At 43.4% G+C, this 23,905-nt stretch overlaps 1 protein-coding gene across 1 annotated transcript in view; it reads right to left on the bottom strand.

Annotated features, from left to right (window-relative positions):
* SYN2 (synapsin II) overlaps positions 1–17,414 on the bottom strand; it is a 152,814-nt gene extending 135,400 nt beyond the window's left edge. The window contains exon 1 of the mRNA XM_033865444.2: positions 16,907–17,414. Coding sequence (XP_033721335.1) covers positions 16,907–17,295 — 389 coding nt within the window. The 5' untranslated portion in view covers positions 17,296–17,414. The remainder of the gene's footprint in view (positions 1–16,906) is intronic.
* Between the last annotated feature and the right edge of the window lie 6,491 nt (positions 17,415–23,905).

The raw sequence follows: 23,905 nt of genomic DNA, 5'->3' as shown, positions 1-23,905 counted from the left end.
ATCCTGAGTCTAAAGGAGCCCCAAATGAATGAAGCAGGGCTAATTCAAATGATATGTACACTTCTTCATTAGCCCTCAAATGTTCAAGTTCCTTTACAAAGAGGCCTCGTCGCCTAGCTTTCCTCCTTCTTCTTCCATCATATACAATATCTATACCAAGAACACAGTATTTCCAAAATAGCAATGTTTTTTCATGCCTTCCTGCCTTATTTCTCTACCTGAAATGCCTTATCTCCCCAATCTCCTAATCCACCTAGTGAAACTCTACTCTTCTCTTAAGTCCAGCTCAGATGCCTCCTCTTTGGTGAATCCTTCCCCAACCTCCTACCCTAGGCAAAATTCATTATACCCCCTCCATTCCCTCACAGTGGTCAGAGGAAAGCATGACCACAGAGGAAGGATGAAGCCTTGTATACATATTTTTTTTAAATGTAAAGGGTGAAAATTTTGCTCATTTCAGTTTTGTCACTCATAATCTTTCACAAGGTTTTCACAAAGTGATACATTGACTTAGTAGATATCACCTAGTCTAGTGTATTTCAAGCATGTACTTGTCTATAATCTTTCACTTTAAAATCTCAGGAGGAAGCTCAATACATACACAACAAATAAAACCAGAGCTGCTCTGTTTATAATAATATACAGAGGATTCAAAGTATCTTCTGCTTGAGTCTTCCCACAGTAAACCTTAAGGACGGCCCATGTAACCACTAACCCCAGTCCAATGAATGCCCTCTTTCTACAAATTAGAAAACCTGTGGCTTCCCTGGTGGCGCAGTGGTTAAGAATCCACCTGCCAATACAGGGGACATGGGTTCGAGCCCTGGTCCAGGAAGATCCCATGTGCCGAGGAGTAAGTAAGCCCGTGTGCCACAACTGCTGAGCCTGCGCTCTAGAGCCCACAAGCCACAACTACTGAAGCCCGCACGCCTAGAGCCCGTGCTCCGCAACAAGAGAAGCCACTGCAATGAGAAGCCCCCCCCCGCCCCCACAGCAACGTAGACCCAATGCAGCCAAACAAATAAAATAAATTTTTAAAATAAATAAATAATAGAGAAAAAAAAAACCTTTACAAATTGACAAATTAAAAAAAGCAAAAAAAACACAAAAAACCCAGGTCAAGAGCAGGTAGATGTGATATTCAAAAGCATACAATTTAGTGTTAGGGTCAGGACCTAGGTCTCCTGCCTTCTAGCTCTTTCTGTGATATCATTCCTGTCTTCCTAGTCTTGAGGGGGACAAAAGCTACAGGAAGAAAGCTGGTAAGAGAGAGAAATAAGAGGCTTGGCTAGGGTTAAAAATTCCATGGGAGCTTTTTCCGTCATCCTGCCAGCTGGAGCAGAGGATGTGGCAGTATAATATCTACCTTGAGACAGTCTTAATGACCGGCTGCTGAGTGATTCAGTGGGGAAGCAGAGAGGGCACAAGGCGGGGGAGGTGCCTGGTTGGGAGGCTGCTGTTTACAGCGTCAGCTAAGTACTAAGTCTCAGAAGGGGGCTACCTATATGATGGGACTTCAGGGTCCCCAAGAAGAGCCTCCTCTAACCACCAAAAAGCCGAAAACACCGCGCTGACAAACTGCAGTTTTATGTGATGTCATTGTTTGGATTCAAGCAGATCTAGATTGCATTCTAGACAGCAGATATGAGCTGCCGAACCTGTGAGTCTCAGTTTTCTGGCCTGTAAAATCAATGTGATAACACTGATCACACAGTTTACAGGAGTATTATCTTCATTAAATGAGACAATGTAAGGAAAAGGCACCTAGGCAGTATCTGGTATGTGGCAGGCCTTCAACAACCAGTACAGTCAGCCCGCTGTATCTGAGATTCTGCATCTGCAGATTCAACCAACTGGGGGTCAAAAATATTTGGGAAAAAAATTCCAGAAATTTCCAAAAAGCAAAACTTGAATTTACCATGCAGCAGCTATTTACATAGCATTTATATTGTGCTAGGTATTATATGTAATCTAGAGATGATTTAAGGTATACAGAAGGATGTGCATAGGTTATATGTAAATACTTCACCATTTTATACAAGGGAGTTGAGCATCCATGGACTTTGCTGGGGGGCAGGGGGGCTGGAACCAATCCCCTGTGGATACAGAGGGAAGAATGTAGCTCCTTTCTTCCTTTATGCTAGATATAGCCCTCTCTGTTCAAGTTTCTTATAACATAAGAGCCTTTGAAATTTAAAATACTATAATACTGAGTTATTATGGACTGAATCTTTTTGTCCCTTGCCAAAATCCATATGTTGAAGCCCTAATCCTTAATGTGATGGTATTTGGAGGTGGGGAGTTTGGGAGATAATCAGATTTAGATAAGCTTGTAAGGATGGAGCCCCTATGATGGAACTGGTGCTCTCATAAGGAGTTGAAGAGACCAGAGCTCGCTCTCTCTCTCTGCCATGTGGGGATAAAGACAGACGGCATCTACAAGCGAGGGAGAGGACTTTCTTTTCAACAGAACTTGATCATGCTGGCACCCTGATCTGGGAGTTTTAGTCTCCAGAACTGTTAGAAATAAGTAACTGTTCATTAAGCCACCCAACCTATGGTATTTATTATAGCAGCCCAACCTAACTAAGACACAAGTATTGGTGAGGAACTCCTAAACTCTGCTAACAGCAGTGTAAATTGGTAAACTCTGTAAAACTCTATAAAGTACTTGGTAGTATCTACTAAAGCTGAACTTGCATATGCCCTATAACCCAGCAGATTCTACTCCTGGGTAGGAAACAAGAGCTTATATTCACCAGAAGACATGTAAAGGAACTGTTCATAGCAGTATTATTCATAGTTGTTCCCAAACTGGGAACAACTTGAGCATCCATCAACAGCAGAATGCATAAATAAATTGTGATATATTCATACAACGAAATACAAATGAGCACTGAAAAAGAATGAACTAATTCTCCATACCAGAAAACAGAAAAATCGCATAAACATGATGTCAAACAAAAGAAGCCAGACATAAAAGAGTTTGTACTGATTCTATTTATAGAAAGCTCAAAACCAGGCAAAATTAACATGTATTGAAGGAAGCCAAAATAGCGGTTACCTGTTGGGGAAGGAGAAGTAATGACTGAAGGGGGATATAAGCTTAGCAGGTGCTGGATATGTTGTATATCTCGACTTGGGTCATACTTTATACTTTGTAAAAACTCATTGAACTATTAGTATTTGTGCACTTTTATACTTCAACTTTTAAAAAGTTTACAGGGAAAACAAACCTCTGAGAGATATAACAGACTGAAGGTCATAAGGTCCCAGAGCTCCTTCAGCCTGGGACTATACTCTCTGACATCCTTGTATCCACTCCTGCTTTTCCACGGCCACGGTCCTATTAGAAGCCTCCAGTCTCTCATAGATGGAAAACGAAAACATGCCTCTAAATTGGTCTCCAGCCCTGCACAAGTTCTTCCTCCTCCCCACTTTCTACAGTGTCCCCAGATAAACCTTACTAAGCACAGCATTGATCAATCATTCCCCTGTTCCAAAACCTTCACTATTCCCCACTGACTACCTCTGAGTTTTGCATTCAAGGTTGTCCTTATTGGATGCTAATCTACTATTCCAGGATCAGCTCATGATTCCTCCATATCTTAACCCACTGCCTCAATCAAATCACTTACTGCCTCTGAACACAGCCCATGCTTTTGCCATGTTCATGTTGTTTTTACTCTTCTTTTTGCTGTGCTTCATTCTCTAGGAAAAGGACTTGGGCAGAAAGAAACTAATCATTTGGTAAAGTGATAAAAAGCTTAACAAAGTCTATTCAGTCCCTAAAGCTACCCAACCACATCCTCCATCCTTCCTCACTATTTCCTTGGCGGGAAAATAATACTTTAGAAACTTCTATTTCATCTTCAAATGATAAAGATTGACTGCAAAATATGAAGACTAAATCTAGCTCCTGGCAAAAAATAAAAGTAACTTTATCCCTCTGCTCCTTGGTTACCTACATGATGGTGATGATAACAATGATTTTTTTATCCACATAGCACTTTAGAGTTTACAAAGCACTTTTATAACCTACTTTATTTAAATAAAGTCTCACAACAACCCTGGAAAGTATGCATTCTCATCCACATTTACACATAAGGACACCAAAGCTCAGGCGACCGCTAAGATTACATTCCTGTTCTCATATTCCTGGGATTCTCTGCAATAGATGAGGTTTATTCTTGACAACTTCCTACTACTCTTCTGAGCATCTCTCTCACCCCGTCTCCACTCCTCCATCACCAGGTATCTATTTTTTATTCCACCCCTATAGAGTATTGCTCTCGTACTGTGGTTATAATCTCCGATATGTTGCCTGAGACCACCACGGCATTGATGGTATTTATAAATCCTAGAAGTATTTATAAATTCCAGGAGGTATCCTTTACAGGTATTTATAAATTCCTAGAGGCCTCCAAGATTAGAAAGTCATTGAGAACCAAAGAATGAATTTTAAATGGTGAAGATGTAAGAATGATATTTAGAGAAGGAGACTGTCCCAAGAAAGTCATATTCCTTCAACAATTTTTTGAGGCCTATCATTGGCCAGGCTGCTAAATGCTGAGTCAAAGAGTAAAACATGGCCCTTGCCCTGAAGGAACTCACAGCCCAGTGCAGACCCCACAGGTGTCAGTCCTACACAGAGTACTGACTCTAGCTCAAAGAATCTGACCCTTAACGTCGCAATCACAGAAGTTTTTTGTCAAATTAGAGCAAATCCCCAAGAAGACAATCTACGCAGTTATCCATTCCTCTTCATTGACAATGAATATCCCATTCAAAATCAAACTGTCAAATTAGCAAATCAACCAATAAAATGCCAAAAAAACAGAGCAATCATTTCACATACTATATTTATAAACAAACATTAGGGAAAACATTCAACTCATGTGTACTCGTAGAAATACGTGGTAAAATAGCCAAATACTGCTTTCATACCTATCATATCAACACTTAAAAAGATAATACTGCATGCTGAAAAGTGAAGTGAATATAGCTGATGGACTGCAAACTGGAAAAACCTTTTATAGGAAGCAATATAGCAGTATCTATCAAAAGCTACATATATCATCATAATATTTTTAAGCAACCCTCAGAAAGCCATAGCCCCAGTGTCCCAAAGGCATTTGAAGTGTCAGTGATCAATGTGTCCTGCAATTCTCATTAATTCTGGCAACTAATTGCGCTCTTCATTGAGGTTTGAGCCAAGAGGTCCTATGCTAAGAGTCGTATTATCATAATCTCTGATCAAATAGTTCATTTCCTGAAAACTGAGAATGCCTATGGTAGTACTACGTAATAATGTTGGAAAATTGGAAGTCAGCAGTTCTCTAATAGAAACATAATTGAATAAATCATGGTACAACAGTTATTAAAATATATAATAATTATTAAGACTATATGACAATATGTAAACATTATTTACAAGTAGAAAAAACAAAATATGAAATTATAGCTAGACAACAATCACAACTATGTAAAAATATGTCTGCATTTGGACAAATATTGGAAGAGAACATAAAAATGTGACAGCAGCTGCTCTATTGCTATGGTGAAATTATGAGACAAACATGTTCTATTTAAAACTTCGTTTAATCATGTTGATATAATAATAAATCATACTTCATTACACTGCTTGTTTAATTGACTATCTTCCCAAATAAACCATAAGCTTTGTGAAGACAGGACAACGTCTCTTGTGTTCAGCACTATAGCACTAGTTCCCATGGAATACTTCATGAAGGAATTAATGAGATAAATGGGAAACCTCAAAATAATCCCCAAGAAGGAGAAAGGAAGTAGACCAGTAAAAACAAACAAAGGTGGGAATTCCCTGGCAGTCCAGTGATTAGGACTTTGCGCTTTCACTGCCGAGGGCCCAGGGTTCCATCCCTGGTCGGGGAACTAAGATCCCACATGCGTGAGGCCAAAAAACCCAAAACAAAACAAAAGGCTGATCTCTATGCCTGTTTTTAAGCTCTAACTATGGGAAAAACCAAATCAACTCATTGAAGAATCTCTGGGAAGTCTTTCTTCCCTCAAGGCCACCACCCAGACCTTTGCTCTTGAAGGGTCTGGAGAAAGGCACAGGTTCTGCTAAGTGGACACAGCAGCAGGGTGCTCCCACGATATTCAGGGAACATGAGCAGTCAGAAGGGACAGGAGCTTCAGATGCTTTCTCTACCCCAAACTCACTGCCCTTTGACTCCCAGAATCTTGCAAATTACTATAGTTGGAATTAAGTGGAAGAGGGAGGGGGCTGTAGCGAGAGGGACCGGCTATGTGGGGGAAAAAAAAAAAAAAGGCAGAAAAAAGTTGATCGGCGGGGAACAGTCTTTTTAGTAGGAACTTAAGTCTGATGCCACCCTGAGCTCTGGCTAAGAAATAAGTTTCCAGGTACAAAAGGATAATAAGAAGCTTTAAAGGAATTGAGCTCTGGAGTGAAAATCTCCTCTCCTGACAACTTAAAATCAGTCTGAAATACACCAGAGGCACCAGAAGGACTCTAAGTCATCAGAGTATTATAAGCATTAACAAAAAACACATAGGGAAAGGAGACAATCTTTAAGTTATTTTTCAACCAACCTACGCAGCACCTGTCACAGACCATACAGGCACTTTCCAGCTGAAGCAATTTCTTATCTGTTCTTGGTGCTTTGAGGCAAAAGGATCATAATTGATTAACGCAGAGCTTGGAAAGTTTAGCTGCACAGAGAAAAGGGGCACTGAGTAAGGAGAAAAGGGTACAGAGAAAGAAGAATCTAGATTTTACATACAGCTCTACCTATTTCATGTAGTAACTCTAAGCAAACCACACTCTCTCTGAGCCTTGGTTTCCTAATCAAAACAGGCAACTATACCAACTTACCTCACAAGGTTAAGGTGACAATTAAATTAGATGATACATGCAAGTGGAAGTATATACTAAATTATAAAGTTTTACTTAAACATGTGACCTAATTACAGAATCACACATGCTACAGTTTCCTTCCAGGATGAAAGTTCAGTTCAGTGCATTTTTCAACCTGATCTGAGTGTGTAAGTAAGTCATCTGGTGGCTACAGGAAAACCAATCTCATCCCTCTTTGCCAAGTTTTTTCTTTTAAAGAGTAGACTTTTCATGTGGGTGTGGGGCAATAAAGAATGATTCTCTTTTTCCCCCAATCTTAATGCTAAAACTGTACTATTCATTACTTAGGGTCAGAGAAGATTTTCTATTTTCCAGCTTCTTCTATGAAAATGCAAAAACCTGTGAAAAGGGATTGCCAACAGCCATTAACAACTCACACTGAGTAAAGATTAACTCAGCCTGATGAAAATAAAAAGCTAGGAAATAAGGATGCCAACAACAATCTGGCCAATTCCCAGGAACCTCTGGATTTCAAGAAGGTTCCAACCACCAACCACTAAAATTTCCCCCCAATTCCCATATTGCAGCATCTAAAAATCTCTCAGACTATTTCTTACACTGAAAAACAAGACCTCATGTCCCAATTTTGTTTTAGAAAATATGTTCACCTCTGGAATGGGTCCCAGGTCACAGGAGTCCATGGACACAGAGTGAAAGGCATCAGTGGGGGGAGAAGACACAGAAAAGTGAAAAAACAAAATTCACCAGTTCCACAGTTCTAACTAGAATCAGCAGCCCTGATACTAGGGAAAAACCTGTTGTCTCCCCCAAATTTCTACTCCTAATTAACTAGAAAAACTGCCCATGACAAAACTTAAGAGGAAATTAAGTGGGGAATTCTTCCTCATATCTACTCTCAGTCCCACCTGTTGCTACAGTTTCAGTCCATATATATTTAAATCTGTTGTGTATGTTACAGTTTGCAATCTGACCTCACAACAATCCTATGAAGAAAGTAGGGCAGCTTTTATTACTCCAACTTTAAGGATGAGGAAACTGAGATTCAGGGAAGAACAGAAGCTTGCTATGGCTGAATTAAACCCAGACCTTCTGAGTCCAAATCTCCTGTGCTGTCCAAAACACCACGATGTTTCTTGAGGTCTTCTGGTTCCAGTCTTGCCAGAGAAGATAAATACCAGTCCCATCCTTCCTGTGACCACCTTCCATGGCTCTGTTCACTGGCTTTTTGTGTCAAATCTAGCAGTTTCTGCAAGAGAATCCCAAGGTAGCACTAAAGGGAAATCATTAAACTAAACACCCATGGAAAACAAAGTTTAATAAATGGCTGGAAGAACTAACATTATTGTTCACTTAATACAAGCTTCCAACTAAATTAGCTCACCATCTAGCTCTATGGCACCTGCAACTCAGTCTAGGAAGCCCACAGCAAAATACAGAAGATCCAAAGGCAGAGACCTGGGTGGGAGTCCTAACTCTGTCACTTCCTGAGTATGTGACCTTGGGTAACCTCCCCATCTTAATTCCTTCATATGTAAATGAAAATAACATTAATTACTGCCCCACAAATACTGTCGTATGGAGGATTAAATGAGACAATGGATGTGACAGTGCTCAAAGTATAAAGTTTCTACAAATAAGCCATCTCAAAAACATCTTCCCCCAAGACTGTTTCAAAACATTAGTAATCATTGTTTTCTAAACTATGTGCAACAAACTACTCCAAAACCAAAATGAAGGAATATTCATTTAGGCTTGCCCTATTTTTCAAAATTACTTTTAGTGTCACAGAAACCTGCCTACAAATGACTTTACTTGACTTGAAGGCTCCTATAAAGACTCACATGGTAAGCTGTTGCCTCAAAGTTGCTATGAAAATCTGCTTGTCATGGTGGAACTTTTATTGAACATTTCCCAGGTCCCAGTCACATTAGGCATTTTGAGAGTTTATGTCAATTGATTCTCATAAGAATGAGAAATACTTTATCTCCTCTTTATAGAGGAAGAAACAAGTTCACAAAAAACAAGAAACTGCTCGAGGTAAAACAGGTGTCCGTGTCGCTGAGGAAAAGAAACACCAAGGTGTTAAGTGGCAAGGAGAAATTTGGAACACTGTTACCTAGTGATTATAGAGCATGGTGGATAAGAGCGTGGTCTCGGAGCTGCACTACCTGGATTCACATCCTGAATTCGCTATGCGTTTCTTCATTTGCAAAATTTGGTTAATAACAGTAATCTATTTCATAACTTAGTAAATCAGTTAATACATCTACTTAGAACACCTACCTAGCACATTGTATACTCGACACATTAGATATTATTGCCATCATTTCTCCCACCCCGCTTATCCAAACCTCTCTCCCTCTTTTCCCTGCCCTGAAACCTGTGTGCTGACTAGCCTAAAGCTCCCTTGCACACATTTTACTCACTGTTGTTTATGATTTTGCTCTTTCTCTTCCTTTTAACTGAAATGCCTCTCTCCTTCCTCACCAATCTAAATCTCACTCAGCCTTGAAAGCCTAGCTCAGACCTAGCCCCTTCTGTGAAATATTTTCTGACTTCACCAGCCCACAGTGATTTCTTCCTTCTCTGAACAAGTCTTTATACCGTCAAACGATCTAACCTTTACAAATCACTTGACTTCTAAAGTGGTTTCTAAAGGACTCTGAAGATAAATGATTTAGCTCAAATCCCTAATTTTTGAAAGAGAAAAAGAGGCTTAAAGTGTTAAACTGCCTATGGTGACACAAAGTTACACGGCAGAGTAGAGGCTTGACCCAGATATTTTAAATGTTTGCGATGCTCTTTCCACTAGATAATGCTAATTTTGTCTTCCTTGAGATTCCCTACAAGTTCTCAAAAGTGAAAGCATGTATTATATAATTGTCTGATTCCAAGTATTTCACTTACTTTGTAGCCTTCATGGAAACTAACACACTGGAGTTATTAGCTCTTTGCTAACTGATTAGCAGATCAATCTTTCACTGCTACCCTTTTGCCCCGCAGTCAAAATGTTAGTAAACATAGGACTCTCTAGAACTTAAATTCTCATCATTGGCTATTCCTCAGGGGGTGACAGGGACTGCAGAGGGAATTATATCCATATGTGTCCCTGAGTCACATCACAGGGTCCAACAAGAACAACAAAAAACTCATTCTATATCACTGAAACCTGGAAGTGTAAAAGAAAACAGTCTTCAGCTGTGCTATTGTAATATTAGGGCCCTCTAAGGATTCAAGTCCACAATAGAGAAAGGGGACTTCAATTTCCCCCCCACAAAGCCCAAGCCTCTTTTTGTAGGATTAAATCGGGCTAAAGTTACCGCATAAAGTTGTTAGACCCCTTGAGCGGAGAAATAGATGAGAGGTATATATCCTGGAAAGGGATTAAAGCTGTGCTTGGGAGGAATGGAATGGAAGAATGGTCCTAGACAGAAAGAAAAAGGAAAGAACAGATTCTAAAATCTGAGAAAGGCTCCAGTAAACAAAAGACATCTTAGCGCCTAGGCTGAGAGAGGGGAAGAAGCAGAGAGCACAATAGCTGTTCTCCAGAAAGGAAGGAAGAGCAAGCGTGGGGTGTTCATGCACATCAGAAAAGGGCAAGCTGGAGAGCTTAATAGCTATTTAATATTTGGAAAGCGACTACTTTTATGAGTCTGTTTGTTCATCATTATGAAGATAAAATGAGACATTGGGTATGAATATGTTGTGCAAACTGTACAACACAGTGCACACGGCAGGGATCAGGAAATAAATGCTGTTAGCCAACACTTCAACATATGTATACAAAAGTTCTTAGAGCTATCAGGGAGACAGGAATTCAACCACAAGTCCACAATTCCCATGACTGAGTAGGAAACATACACAGTGGGCATTATAGGATTAGCCCCTTTTTTTTCAGGATACCACATGGTAGCAACACTGTAAGAAAGGGGTACTGAATGGAGAGTACTCGAAGATGAGCTTTTCATCCAAGGACATGTTTAGCCATGTACTGACCTATGCCTCCCCTTCCAAAGATTTACAAGCATTACCACATAGAATAAATCATAGAGCTAAAGCTTTTGAAAGAAAATGGCACAAAAACTGTAACATGGAAATAATGTAGTGCTGTAAAGGATCTGAGAGAATGTTTCAATCCTCTCATTTGACAGAGTTTAGAAAATCAAACTCCAAAGAGGCAAAATGGTTTATCAAAGAATACACAGTGGCACATTTTTAATGGTACAAACATTTCTAACCACAACATCTTCATTCCTCTCTGCTCCCACAGCATCCTATGCATACTAATTACCATAGTGTACTAAAATCCTATTTAAACGTCTGTCGTCTCCCCTACTCGACTGGAAGATCCCAGGGGACAAGGCCTATGCCCAACTTAACCTTATATCCCCAGCACCTGGCTTGTGTTTAGATGCTCCACTGCACTGAACATATCCCCGTTAAAACTGTTTTGTAAATATGAGGGAAAGTAGGCAATTCTGGAAAACTTGCTAATTAGGCCTCCATTACATTTTGCTTAGCAAGATATTGAAAAGGCTAATGTTACCACAGACCTCAACTTGGGTACAGAAAGACAGTAAACAATCTTAGGCAGACAGGGACACTAAGGTAAAAATGGGTCCCTGAAAGCAAGGTCATCATAGTAGCGCAGTCCTACTAACTTTATTATATCGTTGGAGTTTGATGACTAGGTCTCTAATTAAGAGTCTCCTTCAACCATTTTACAATGACCTTTGCTGAAACAACAATAACACAAATAAGACAGTGAAACTGCTAGTGGGGATATAGTGCAATATGCTCATGTGGTTCTTTTTTAAGCACTTACAACTCCACAGTGGCTCTTTAAAAGCAGCAGACACGGGCTTCCCTGGTGGCGCAGTGGTTGAGAGTCCGCCTGCCGATACAGGGGACACGGGTTCGTGCCCCAGTCCGGGAAAATCCCACATGCCACGGAGCGGCTGGGCCTGTGAGCCATGGCCACTGAGCCTGTGCGTCCAGAGCCTGTGCTCCGCAACGGGAGAGGCCACAACGGTGGGAGGCCCGCGTACAGCAAAAAAAAAAAAAAAAAGCAGCAGACAAAAACAGAATTTTCAAGGAGAAAAAAGGTAAAATTTAAAGAATCTACTCATAGAGTAACTTAAGAGTCAGAAGACGCGAATTCTGGTTTCCATTCTCTCACTAACTTCTTATTTGACCTTGGGCAAATTGTTCCATTTCTCTGGGCTTAGAAGGAAGACTGAAATTCTAGATCCTAGTTCTGAATAAATTTGAACAAGCCACTTTGCTTCTTCAGAACAAGATTTCCCCCATTTATGGGACTTCCCTGCTGGCACAGTCATTAAGAATCCACCTGCCAATGTAGGGGACACGGGTTCAAGCCCTGATCCTGGAAGATCGCACATGCTGCGGAGCAACTAAGCCCCTGCACCACAACTACTGAGCCTGTGTGCCACAACTACTGAAGCCCGCACACCTACAGCCTGTGCTCCACAACATGAGAAGCCACCGCAATGAGAAGTCCGTGCACCGAAATGAAGAGTAGCCCCCGCTCACCGCAACTAGAGAAAGCCCGCGCGCAGCAATGAACGCCCAACGCAGCCAAAAAAATTAATTTATTTAAAAAATTTCCCCCATTTATAAAGTAACCCGGATTATCTTCCAGCTCTAATAACCTAGAATTCTAAGCTATAAGCTACTGTTGCTATGAACAATGAAATTCAATGTAATCAGTATGTTTGTGTTAGAAACAGGACATGTAGATAAAATATTTGGCAGAGAGAAGCCTCAAACCTCACTGGAGCTTTCCCCCCAAGTTTCAATTCAAATATTTTTCTAGAACTACACACAAGCACTGGTCCAGACTTCTGCGCTTCCCCTATTCTTAATGAAATGCCCAAAGACTGACCAGAAAAGAATGGGAACCAGCACTTCCCAGATAATGCATCAACCGAGTCTCTTGGTTGTCTCCCTCTCTTCTACCAGTGCACTTTCCTTATACCATCCACTGTCTGGACTGAGCCAACCTATCTGTTTTGATTTAAATTCTTCAAGGCTCAGTTCAAATCTCACTATTTCCATGAAGCATTCCCTTCCCATTCTAGCCCACATCCATCTCTCCCTCTTTTAAACGTCTACAGTACAATACATTGTTGTGGTAGGGATTAAATGATATTTCCAAAGAACTCGGTATCACATGTGACATATAGCAGTTGCTCAAAAAGTGATAGTACTTGGTGTTGTTGCCACATCTTTAGCACTAATCACATACCCTTTAGTTCAGTGCATCTTAAATTTAATATGCATGTGAATCACCTGGAGATCTTATTCAAATGCAAAGTGTGATTCAGTAGGCATCAGGTGGGACCCGATAATCTGCAGTTCAAAAAGCTCCTGGTTGATGCCTATTCTGCTGATCCAAGGACCATAGTTCAAATACAAAGGGAAGTTTTTAGTAAACTTTTTTTTAAATGTATTTATGTTGTCTATCCAGCCAGATGGAAAGATCTTAGAAGAGAGATACTATGTCTCATTTTTCTTAGCATATATACTCTATACAGAGGTGTGCAATAAACATCTGTGGACTTATCAAATCTGCAATCTCTAGATACTCTAGATAATCTCTAGAATGCCTGTTATACCGATTTTCAAATTCAAACATTGAGACATTCGAGGTTGAAAAAGCTCACTTGATCACTGGAATTGGAATCACTGGAACAGAGGCAGGGGAGAATCTGAGAGAAAACTTACCTCATAACCAGTGAGAAGGTAAAACACAGAAAAAACAACATATGCAAATGGACGCTTGTTCCTTGTTTAAGCACAAACATCGTTAAAATGCAATATTAACTGCACTTCTAATTTAGGTACGAACCTTGAAAGAAGACATGCATTTTCAGGCATATATATATATATATATATATATTAGTAATAATTAACTAAAAAGGTATATAATGAGCTTGATATCACGTTTTAGTGGAACAGAAATATTTTTCAGTGATCCGTTAATGTGCAAATGTGCAATTAACCTAAAGAGCTCAGGCAACCAATGAAAACACATTTCAAGCAAAAGAAAGAGAGGAACATCCTCCGATTTTCCCATCAACCTGGTCAGTGATATGATCCCCAGATTCCATTGCCCACAATTACACTACAGAAATTCAAAAGAATCTGCTGTGTGTCAAGGCTGCTCTAAGACGCTGCCTATTTTAAGCCCTCCTTTAAATCTCCAATTATTTAAATACTTGTTATAACCCTCCGTATTTTAGCATTCCATAATTCGAATGGGACCAATATTCTCAAATTTTACTCGGAGGCTATACTCTGACTTCCTATGCAAGCACCAGGAAAATAATATCAGGCATGTATGACACCTGCTCACAGAATACTATCTAGGTAGGTAAAACTGTGAGACAAATCTATTAAAATCAGTCTTTAGAGCAAAAAGCACCTTTTTAAGTCACTGAGCTTGTCATAAACAGGCATCTGCGCCTTAACTCATAGAGACCTTTCAATAAAGCCACTCACCAATACTTAACTGCGATGTTTTTAACAAATACAGACACCTTAAAAGAAGACAGACTCTGCAAAATTCTGAGAACTGCCATCAAGCACAGAAACACAGAAGCACAGAACTGCTGTCAAGCACTAGACTCAAACTGGGTTTATGAGTTTTAATAAATCAATGTTATTACTTTAGAGAAAATCAGAAAACAGTTGGGAGTCAGCCTACAGTAAAGTGGCTTCTATTTCTTCCATCCGAAGTCTAGTCTCCTGGGCAAGGCAAGTTCTGTGGTTCGTGCCAGGCAGGCAGTCTTCCTAGAGAATAATACTACCCAAGGAGAGTTTCAAGTCCCAAGCCACAGAAGCAGTTATAAACACATACCCATACAAATGAGTGTCTTCCTACCTGCGGGTACCTAACTAGTAATTACACCCAAAACAAATGCCTTCAACAGGAAAGGAGATCAGGACCACGTACAGGAGGGTCAAGATTCTTGCATAAAAAAATGAAGCACCAATTTCATTCTCATTTCTCCCCTCCTTTTCCTGGTCTTTCTTCAAGACTCATCCTTTGTGAAGCTTTCTCCAATAACTCTGACCCTTACTCTCAATAACTCTAATCACACCATTTACTGAAAGCCTGAAACACCAGTCTCAACTAATTATTCTAGATTCCTTTTTGTTAACTGTTTCATGTTTTCATTTTGTCTCCCAAATTTGAGTGAGTTCTCTGTAAGGCCCATACACTGCCTAGCCCCTAGAGGGGGCCAAATATTAATATTGCTAATAATATAATAATAATAATGATATAACATATTATATATATATATATATATATACACACATAATAATATAATGGAGTGGCAAAAGTGGAGTCAAGTAGGCCTAAGTTCAAATTCTGGTTCTACCATTTGACTGTGAACACATTACTTACTTTCTCTAAGACTCAGTTTGGTGGTGAAAATTCAATAAGATATATATTAGTGCACCTAGTACAGGGTTTGGCATATAACAGATGCTCAATAAAGCTTAGCTACCTTCCCTTCCCATTTAATAAGCACTTGTTGATTTGAACTGAGTTAGAGTAATTCTCCTAGGGGACTGCCAATGGCACCATCATATACTCTCTTACCTTCCCCAGTACACTCTTGTGTGTGTCTGTGTCATTTCCTTACAAAGGTCACTTCAGGTTTTCTGCTCTGCTGTCCTAAGAAAAAGCCAACTACACAAGTCAGCAGGAGGGCATCTCCACATCTACATTTCACTTTTATCACAGCCACGCCAGCACTCTCTCCGTCTGGGTCTCCCAGTGAGAAAATGATAGAGAAAACCAGGGAAGCAGCCAGAAGAGGAAATGGAGATAAATAGCTCTGTGGTCCCTCTGTGCCTCCCTCTTGGGAGGAAAGACTTAGGTCTAGTCTCCAACCCCAACTCTTGTGAGGAAAGGAGAAAAAACCCCAAAAAACAAAAAAAATCTTGCCATGTTCCAGAAGAAAAAGCAACCCCTTTTCCTCACCTCTTCACTTCTTCAAGCCCTTCACCAGTCAATTCCACTATCACCTCCCACCCTAACCATCCCCTGGGTCAACTTCCTCCTCCATAAAACAGAGCCTCTTTTAACTAATTTGTCTTAAACAGACCTCATTCATGCTTTTATCGACCAGAGGTCACATATTCCCTCAGCCTTCAGCATTCCAATTTGGAATATCCCTTAAAACAACAAAAAAGAAATTTTTAAGTTTCCCATCTTCTGCATTAAGGCACATCTCTTTATTTGCGTCCCTTTAATGATCCAGAATATTTAATGATACAGAATACCTCGGTCATCATCCTTCCAGCTGGAAAAAGTAACATCACTTCCACCCCAAAACACATACCCACCCCCCAAAATATTTTTTTAATCCACAAATTGGAGATTTGGGAAAATACAAGAATATTTGGGGCTGCAGAAAATACAAGAATTGTATTATTCTTAAACGAGTTCACCATGCTGCACGGGAACAAGTCCATGTACACCTGGCTCCCACCAGCCTTAATCGGACCAGGTGAAAAAATACCCCCTCGCCCTCTCGCTTCCCCGCCCCCAACTACCCATTTCCATTCCTGATTCGCCCCGGGGCCCATAAGGCAGAACCTTTCTTGTTGGCCTTCACGTCCCTCGGGGGATCTGGGACCCTTTTCACGTCAGCTTTGATGTATTGAGGCAGAAAAGTCTGTTCCCTCCACCCCTCCCTCAAAAAAAAAAAAAAAACTCTATTTCTTAAGACTCTTCCCTGTTGGATAAAGTAGCTCCAGCATTTGTGTGTAGGGGGGATTTGAGTCAACTGAGGGACTATTTTACCGCAGGCTTCACCTTTCCAGGCTGACCAGTGCCTCCCCCCGCCCTCGACACACACACGCTCGCTGGACCCCCTCTCCTCGCGGCGGGACCCCAGACCCTCCTTTTCGTTGCTCTGACACCTCCCTGGGAGCCGGAGCATCCTCGGAGCGGCCCCGAGCCCCGGGCGGCGCCGGCCGGGCACCTACCAGTCGGTGTGCGGCTCGTCGACGACCAGCAGCACCTTGGCCTTCCTGGCGGCGGCGGGCGCGGGCGCGGGCGCGTCCACCAGCCCGGCCGAGGCTGCCGTTTGCTTCACCGCCTGGGAGAGCGAGCTGAAGAAGCTGCTGCCCACCGACGGCGCCGGGGCCGGCTGCGGCGCGGGCTGCGGCGCGGGCGCCGGGGCGGGCGGCGGCCTCCGCTCGGGGCCCGGCGAGGCGACCGGGGGCGCAGACGAGGCCGAGGCCGCGCCCGGGCCGGGGGGCGGCGGCGGCGGCGGCTGCTGGGGCTCCGGCCGCTGCAGGTCAGTCATGTAGCCATTGGGCAGGTTGGCGATGAAGCTGCTGTCGGACAGTCGGCGCCGCAGGAAGTTCATCATCTGGCTTGAAGGGCTGAGGGCGCCCGGGGCGGCGGAGCCGGGAGGCGCGGAGGGCGAGACGGAAGCGGCGGCGGGGACTGAGGTGGCTGAGGCGGCTGAAGCGGTAGAGGCTCGGTCCGAGGCGCGCAAGCCAAGCAGACAGCCGCGGCCAACTGGGCCGGGCGGGCGGGGAGGTGCGAGGCTCAGCGCCAGGGAGAGGGCGGAGCCGGGGGCGGGGGCACATGTTGCCCCGCCCCGCGCCGCAGAGCCGGCGCCTCCCCAGACTCGCAGCCTGTGCAGCCGGCTGTGAGCAGCGGGCCTTCGGGGGCTGGGGACACGCGGTCTGGGGAGGACCAGGCCTCCTGAGACCTGAGCGTGGCTCTCTGGGGAGGGCGTGGAAGCTAGTCCTGCTCCCCAAGAATAGGGACAAGAGAGCTCAGAGCCCCTACCATCTTTTTGACTGGGAGAGAAAAGAACCGTGTCCGGGAAACTGTCCCCACTCCCTTTGAAGGAAAGAAAGGTGTCAACCTCCCCACCCTGAGGTGTGAACGAAGCCATTCCCCTCGCGCGCGCGAACATGCACACACACACACACACACACACACACACACACACACACACACACACACAAACACACACACACCCTATAGTGAGATGAAAAAGAACTATCCCTTCCTCAATGCTGGGAGAGAAAGACATCCCCCCCTACCCTAAGGTGACAAGACAAGACCTAGTGGGGAAGCGAAGGGTCGTCTCCTCTACTTTGGGGAGAAAGGGGGTGGGACGCAGACCCTCTCCACCTGTCTTGGAAGGATGTGTGGGATGCGCTTTCAGCACCTGAACCTTAGGGATGGCTCACCTCAGAGCACCTACTCCTCTCCCCCATCTCTTGCACAAGAGAGAGGAAACATGTGTAAGTCTGGAGATCCCCCGATGCAGGACCCCTGAGTGGGATACCTAAGGCTCTGCCACCCCTTCTGCGTTCTTGCTTACAGGCATTGGTGTATCCTATGTAGTAACGAGAAGGTCACCTCTTTAAGATCTTTCTGTTTGTTTTTTCCAGTTCGTTCATTGGCCAGATCTGCCTCGACCTCCATGAAGGCTTTCTGATTACCACCTTCCCATGGGCACTCCCTGAATCTCGTATGCCCCATGAACCTTTGTTTTCACCTCTCAGGAGATATACTTTTAATCCCTATGTTGAATTGCAGCAGGACTCAGCAGATATACCTTACATTCAGACCACTCTGCGTGGTACGTGACCTTGGGCAAATCAGCCCTCTGAGCCTCTTTTCCTGAGCCAGTGAAAGGAGATAACACTTTTCAAAGTCGTTACACAGAGTAAGTGAGAGCATGTATGTAAAGCGCCTGGCAAACAGTAGGCATTCTAGTAGTGGTGGCAAGATTCTTATACTTTTTTTTTTTTTTTTTTTGCCGTACGCGGGCCTCTCACTGTTGTGGCCTCTCCCGTTGCAGAGCACAAGCTCCGGACGCGCAGGCCCAGCGGCCATGGCTCACGGGCCCAGCCGCTCCGCGGCATCTGGGATCCTCCCGGACCAGGACACAAACCCGTGTCCCCTGCATCGGCAGGCGGACTCTCAACCACTGCGCCACCAGGGAAGCCCAAGATTCTTATTCTTATTGGAACTAGTTCTCAGTAAGTATTTATTGGGCTGAATGGAATCAATGAGCAGCTTGTCACTAATGTTGGCAGGCAGTTCTTGCTTCCTACATCCCAGCTGGCACTCAGCTTGGGCACTGGAGATGCACAAACCAGCCCTGAGCCAGAGACCCAGTGATGTCCAAGAGGTCTTCGGTCAACTATAGTTATACAGTGGTCCTCCCATCTCCCATGTGCCAGGCATGGTTAGAGCTGGATAGACTGACATGAATGGAAAGTGTCCCTTGTTTGCTAGTTCACCGTCTATGTGGGCTAGAGGGGGAAAGTAGGGAGGACAGACAAAGAAACAATCACCACAATAAGATGGACGAGGTGTTTTAGGAGCACCAGAGAGCGAGGGATTCATTCTGCCTGTGAGGCTTAGGGATACCTTCTCAGAAGATGTGATATTTGAGATGGGTCTTGAGGCATCTGAAACGGTTTACAATCAGAGAAGAGGGAAAGCAGTCAGACAGAGAAGGCCTGCAGGAATGTTCCTTGATGACTCCTCCAGGAAGCCTCCCCTCAATCCTCCAGGGTGGGCTGTTTCAATGTCTGTGCTTGGTTTCGTCATAGCCCCTGAAGAAATGATAATAAAATATTCTGGTGACTAGAATATAAGCTTTTCAATGATGGGGTTGTGTCTCAGTCATCTTTGGACCCCAACACCAAGCACAGTGCCTGATACATAGCAAGGACTCTGCTGTTTAAGAATCCAGCTCTACTCTTACCCAACTCAGTTCTTGTGTTTATTGGAGAATAAAACTGATGTCACTAATAACTTAAGTAAATAAACTCAGTTTGATGTATTAAACTGAGTATTTTTTAGAAAATGAGAGGAATCTTTTCCAAAGGCATGAATCTCTACTGATGGGATTTCAGACACTGTATCACCTTAAGTTTTTTGAATGAGTGGGTTGTCTTTTTTTATATATATTTCACTAATTCCCCCCTAACCATTAAGCTTGTAGAGCACATATAATATTTAAAAATCAACCAATTAACAAACATGTCTTGAGTACCTAATACACACAAGGCATCATGCTAGGCACTGGAGGGTAAAGGAGATTCAAGATGAAGAAAATCCAAGTTCTGCCCATAAGAAGACAACTCAGAAACACGTGAACACATAATTAGCAATGGCAGAGCGTCTGTGTGTGACCAGAAAGTGGAGCAGGCAGTGAGGATTAAAGGAGGCAGAGGAAGAAGAGATCTCTGGGGTAGGAGGAGAGTTCACAGGAGCAGTAGAGCCCAGGCCGTGTAAAATGGGTGGAATTCAGAAAACCAGGACAACGTAGGGGAGACAGTCAAGACGGAGGAGATGGCAAGAGCAAAGTCAGGGAAGCTGGATTGGATAAGTCATAAGAAGGTATAGATCTATTCCTTGAAAGCAAAGACCCTCCCTGTATTATCACTATACTCCTTAAGCCTTAGAATAGCACCTGGCATGTAGAATGCACTCAAATATTTGTAAGAGGGGTTCTGAGAGGCTGTACTTGTGTGTGTGTTTATTTTGTTGGTGTCTGTCCAGCTATAGTTTTAGATGGCAAGCACCTCACAGTGAGGAATTCTGTCTGCTGCTTCTCTCACCATGATCTGCAAAGCCTGATGTAACATTCAACACACAGGAAGTATCCCAGTCTTGGGTGGTAGATCAGAACGTTCCCAGAGAACTGCTTACCTATAGATTCCTTCACTGATACAATGGAGGCCCACAAGACCATTAAAAATATTTATCAAATATTCCACTAATTTATAACTATTTTCTGGTAGGTTTTAATAAGAATATTACTCTTATGGAAGAACAGAATATTTTCTTATGATTGGGCATGGGTGGTTATTAATCAGCTCAATATAATCAGAAGATTTTCGTTAGTTGGCACAAATGTAAATCACAGCCGATTAAAACAATATCCTCCGTGTTCCACTGAGTCCTTGCCAGGAAGTGTCTTTAGCATGCAAAGACACTGTATTATAAATGGGCTTGGGTTTTCAATGAGCTGTAATGAAAATCTTTCCCGTATCCTTACCTGTGGATCTAGGTTCCAGATGCAGGGAGAATATAGCCCTCTTCATTTATCTTATATCCTGCCTTTTCTCTGGAATTGAAGAGGGAGCAGGATTGGGAAATGCTATAAAATATAAAATTCTGGTGCAGTTAGGGCCTTTTCTACCTATCTCCCTCTGAGACCAACCAGCCATTCCCCATCTCCAGGTAGAAGGCATTTCTCCCAGAACAATCAGTGAAGAAGTGGGGACGGGGGATCTCTCCCATCTTTCTTTCTTTCTTTTTTTCCTAACATCTTTATTGGAGTATAATTGCTTTACAACTGTGTCTTAGTTTCTGCTATATAACAAAATGAATCAGCTATATATATATATATATATATATCCCCATATCCCCTCCCTCTCATATCTCCCTCCCACCCTCCCTATCCCCCCTGTCTAGGTGGTCACAAAGCACCGAGCTGATCTCCCTGTGCTAATCATTCAGTGACTGACTAAGCCCTGACGGACTATTCTGATTCTGACTATCAGAATCTCGGAAGTCTCTTCCAGTTCTGGAAGCCTGGGACTCTTTGAGGTCCTTCCTTGTGTAATCTTTATCTTCCCACTGAATTGTAAACACAAGTAACCACCTGGCGACTGCAGATGAAAGAATCCTGCTAAACTTGGGAACCAATTTAAATGCTTTACCGCGCCCCTCTGATTTCTCTCTTCCCCTTGAGCAACAGTGCAGCAGAGAAGGCTCACAGGGAGCCAGGCTGGGTACAGGTCGGAGGAGCAATTGAAGTGCCTTTTGCAGGCAGAGCTCAAACACAAAGCTTAAAGGGGAACCTCGGCACACTGTCTTGGTTCCTCCCAAACAAGGAAATTTGCTGGAACATGCCAACCTTGGCCCTTGCTCATGCCTCAGGATCAGGGACCCCCTTCAGACCCAGCTGCCCTAAAAAGAAGTAGAAAGCGTTTGGGATTGAGGAACTGTGGGTTCTTGTCCTGGCTCCATTACTCGTTGGCTTTGCAGATTTTCAACAAGTTGCTCGGCTCCCTGGGCCTCTTATGTAAACTGGGGGTATTAGGTCTTCCTCGGGCCTCTCATGAGATAATATGACAACACTTTGAAGGCGACAAAGCTTTCCTGGAAGAGGCATCATTATTGCTCCCATACTATCTTGTTACCTGCCGTTTGGAGAACCCGGTTGAATTGAGGGTTTGCCATCTCTATTCAGGTGGGCCTTCGTGACCGTCAGCCCTGGGGATGCCCTCCTCCTCCACTCTGCACAGAAGACGGCTATGTCCTGAGCTTTGAATTCTCCGAATGTGGCACATCAGCTGGGCCACTTTGCTATACTTACGAATCACACAAATATAAGTTCAACTCCTAAATCTGCCTAGTGGTAACTGTGTCGCTCTGAACAAGTCACGTTCAGCCTCAGTTTCCTGATCTGTAAAAGAATGGCGATAATTATCATAACGACCTCGAAGGACTATTTCAAGAGCTAAATAAGATCAAGTATATGAGTGTATTTTATCAGCCATAAAGCACTGTGCAAATGTTAGCTATTAATATTTCTGATGCCAGGGGAATCACAGAATTTGCCAGTAGCACAACTAAATAAAAAAAGGACTCTCCTCATACATGTGTATCCCCACGTTACACACCCAAGAGAATTCATAGAAGGCACGAGGTCGACCTCTGCCGCTACTCCCAGGCTTAGTCATACCTGCCCAAAATAAATGCAACAACCACTTCAACTATTGGCTTCTACCTTTCTGGATGACCTTGAAAAGACACTTCACTTCTGTCTCCAGGCTTCCATTTCCTGGCTTGGAAGATGAGGGAGAGGGAGCTAAGCTGGGCGATCCTCAAGGTCTGGTGTTGTGGGATTCTCTGGGTAGGGCCCCGCAGGGAGAAATAAGCACCTGACGTCACCGGGCTGAGCCAGGGAACACAGGGGCAAACACTGAACGCTGAGACGGCTTTAGGAAGAGAGAGAAGCCGGGGCGCCCAGAAGAAACACAGGTGGCATGACTTCTAATTCCAATACCCCTGACTTAAGGGAGTCAGAGATGGTCCCCTTGCCAAGTCTCCACTTCTCTGACAGTATTGGGGACATCATAATAACTACAACTGATTAGATGCTGACCAGTTGCCAGAAACTGTCCATGTGTCATGTCATTTAATCTCCCACAAGGGAGGTGTTAAATATCCCCCTTTTACCAATGAAGCAATTAGACTTCAGAGAGGGTACAGCAACTAACATGAGATCTTTGAACTAAAAAGTTACAGAGCTAGAAGTCAGGTCTCGTTGTCTGCAAAGCCCATGAAATTCTGCACTAGGGTGTACTGACAGCCCCCTTAGAAAGGTGCCATCCATCAGCAACTTGCCTAATAAACACATTTATTGGAAGCCATGGAAAATGTAATATGCCCCCTGGGCCCTCCTCAAGCTTTCCTGCCATCTCCCTTTGCCCAGATTCCTTCAGACACAGGAGGCTTGGAATCCCGTATAAACATTCCTGCCCCAGCAACAAGCTAGCCTCAAGCAAGAAGAATCTAGCTGATGAGACACCCCTCCCCCATGCACCCCACTCCTACTCCCACCAAGCTTGGACCACAGCTCCCCACAGAGCAGCTCTGGCCTCTTGTGGGATGCTGGTGTATTGGCTGTTGCCATGGTGATAGAGGAACATTTCTGTCATGTGCGCAGGAGCAGCACAGAGTGGGTTTCCCTGCCTGGGAAGCTCAGAGGATTCATCAGAGGTTGCTTTTTAGCAGCATCTGCACACCACTTCATGGATAAATAAAAGAGCATCCCTTCCACTTAGCATTTAATCCCACTGCAGGGAAGGAGCTGAGCTCTCCGTACAAGTCGGTGCAGAAGGCAACCCCTTCCTTCTACCTCTGGTACAGTTCCTCTTCAGGGAGGTGCCTTCCAGGTGGTAGAAAGAGATATTTACAAGATGCCA

Source organism: Tursiops truncatus, chromosome 10 (genome assembly GCF_011762595.2).
Source record: "Tursiops truncatus isolate mTurTru1 chromosome 10, mTurTru1.mat.Y, whole genome shotgun sequence".
NCBI classification, from domain to species: Eukaryota; Metazoa; Chordata; class Mammalia; order Artiodactyla; family Delphinidae; genus Tursiops; species Tursiops truncatus.
Note: the sequence above shows the minus strand (reverse complement) of the source record. Positions and strands in the feature narration are given on the sequence as shown.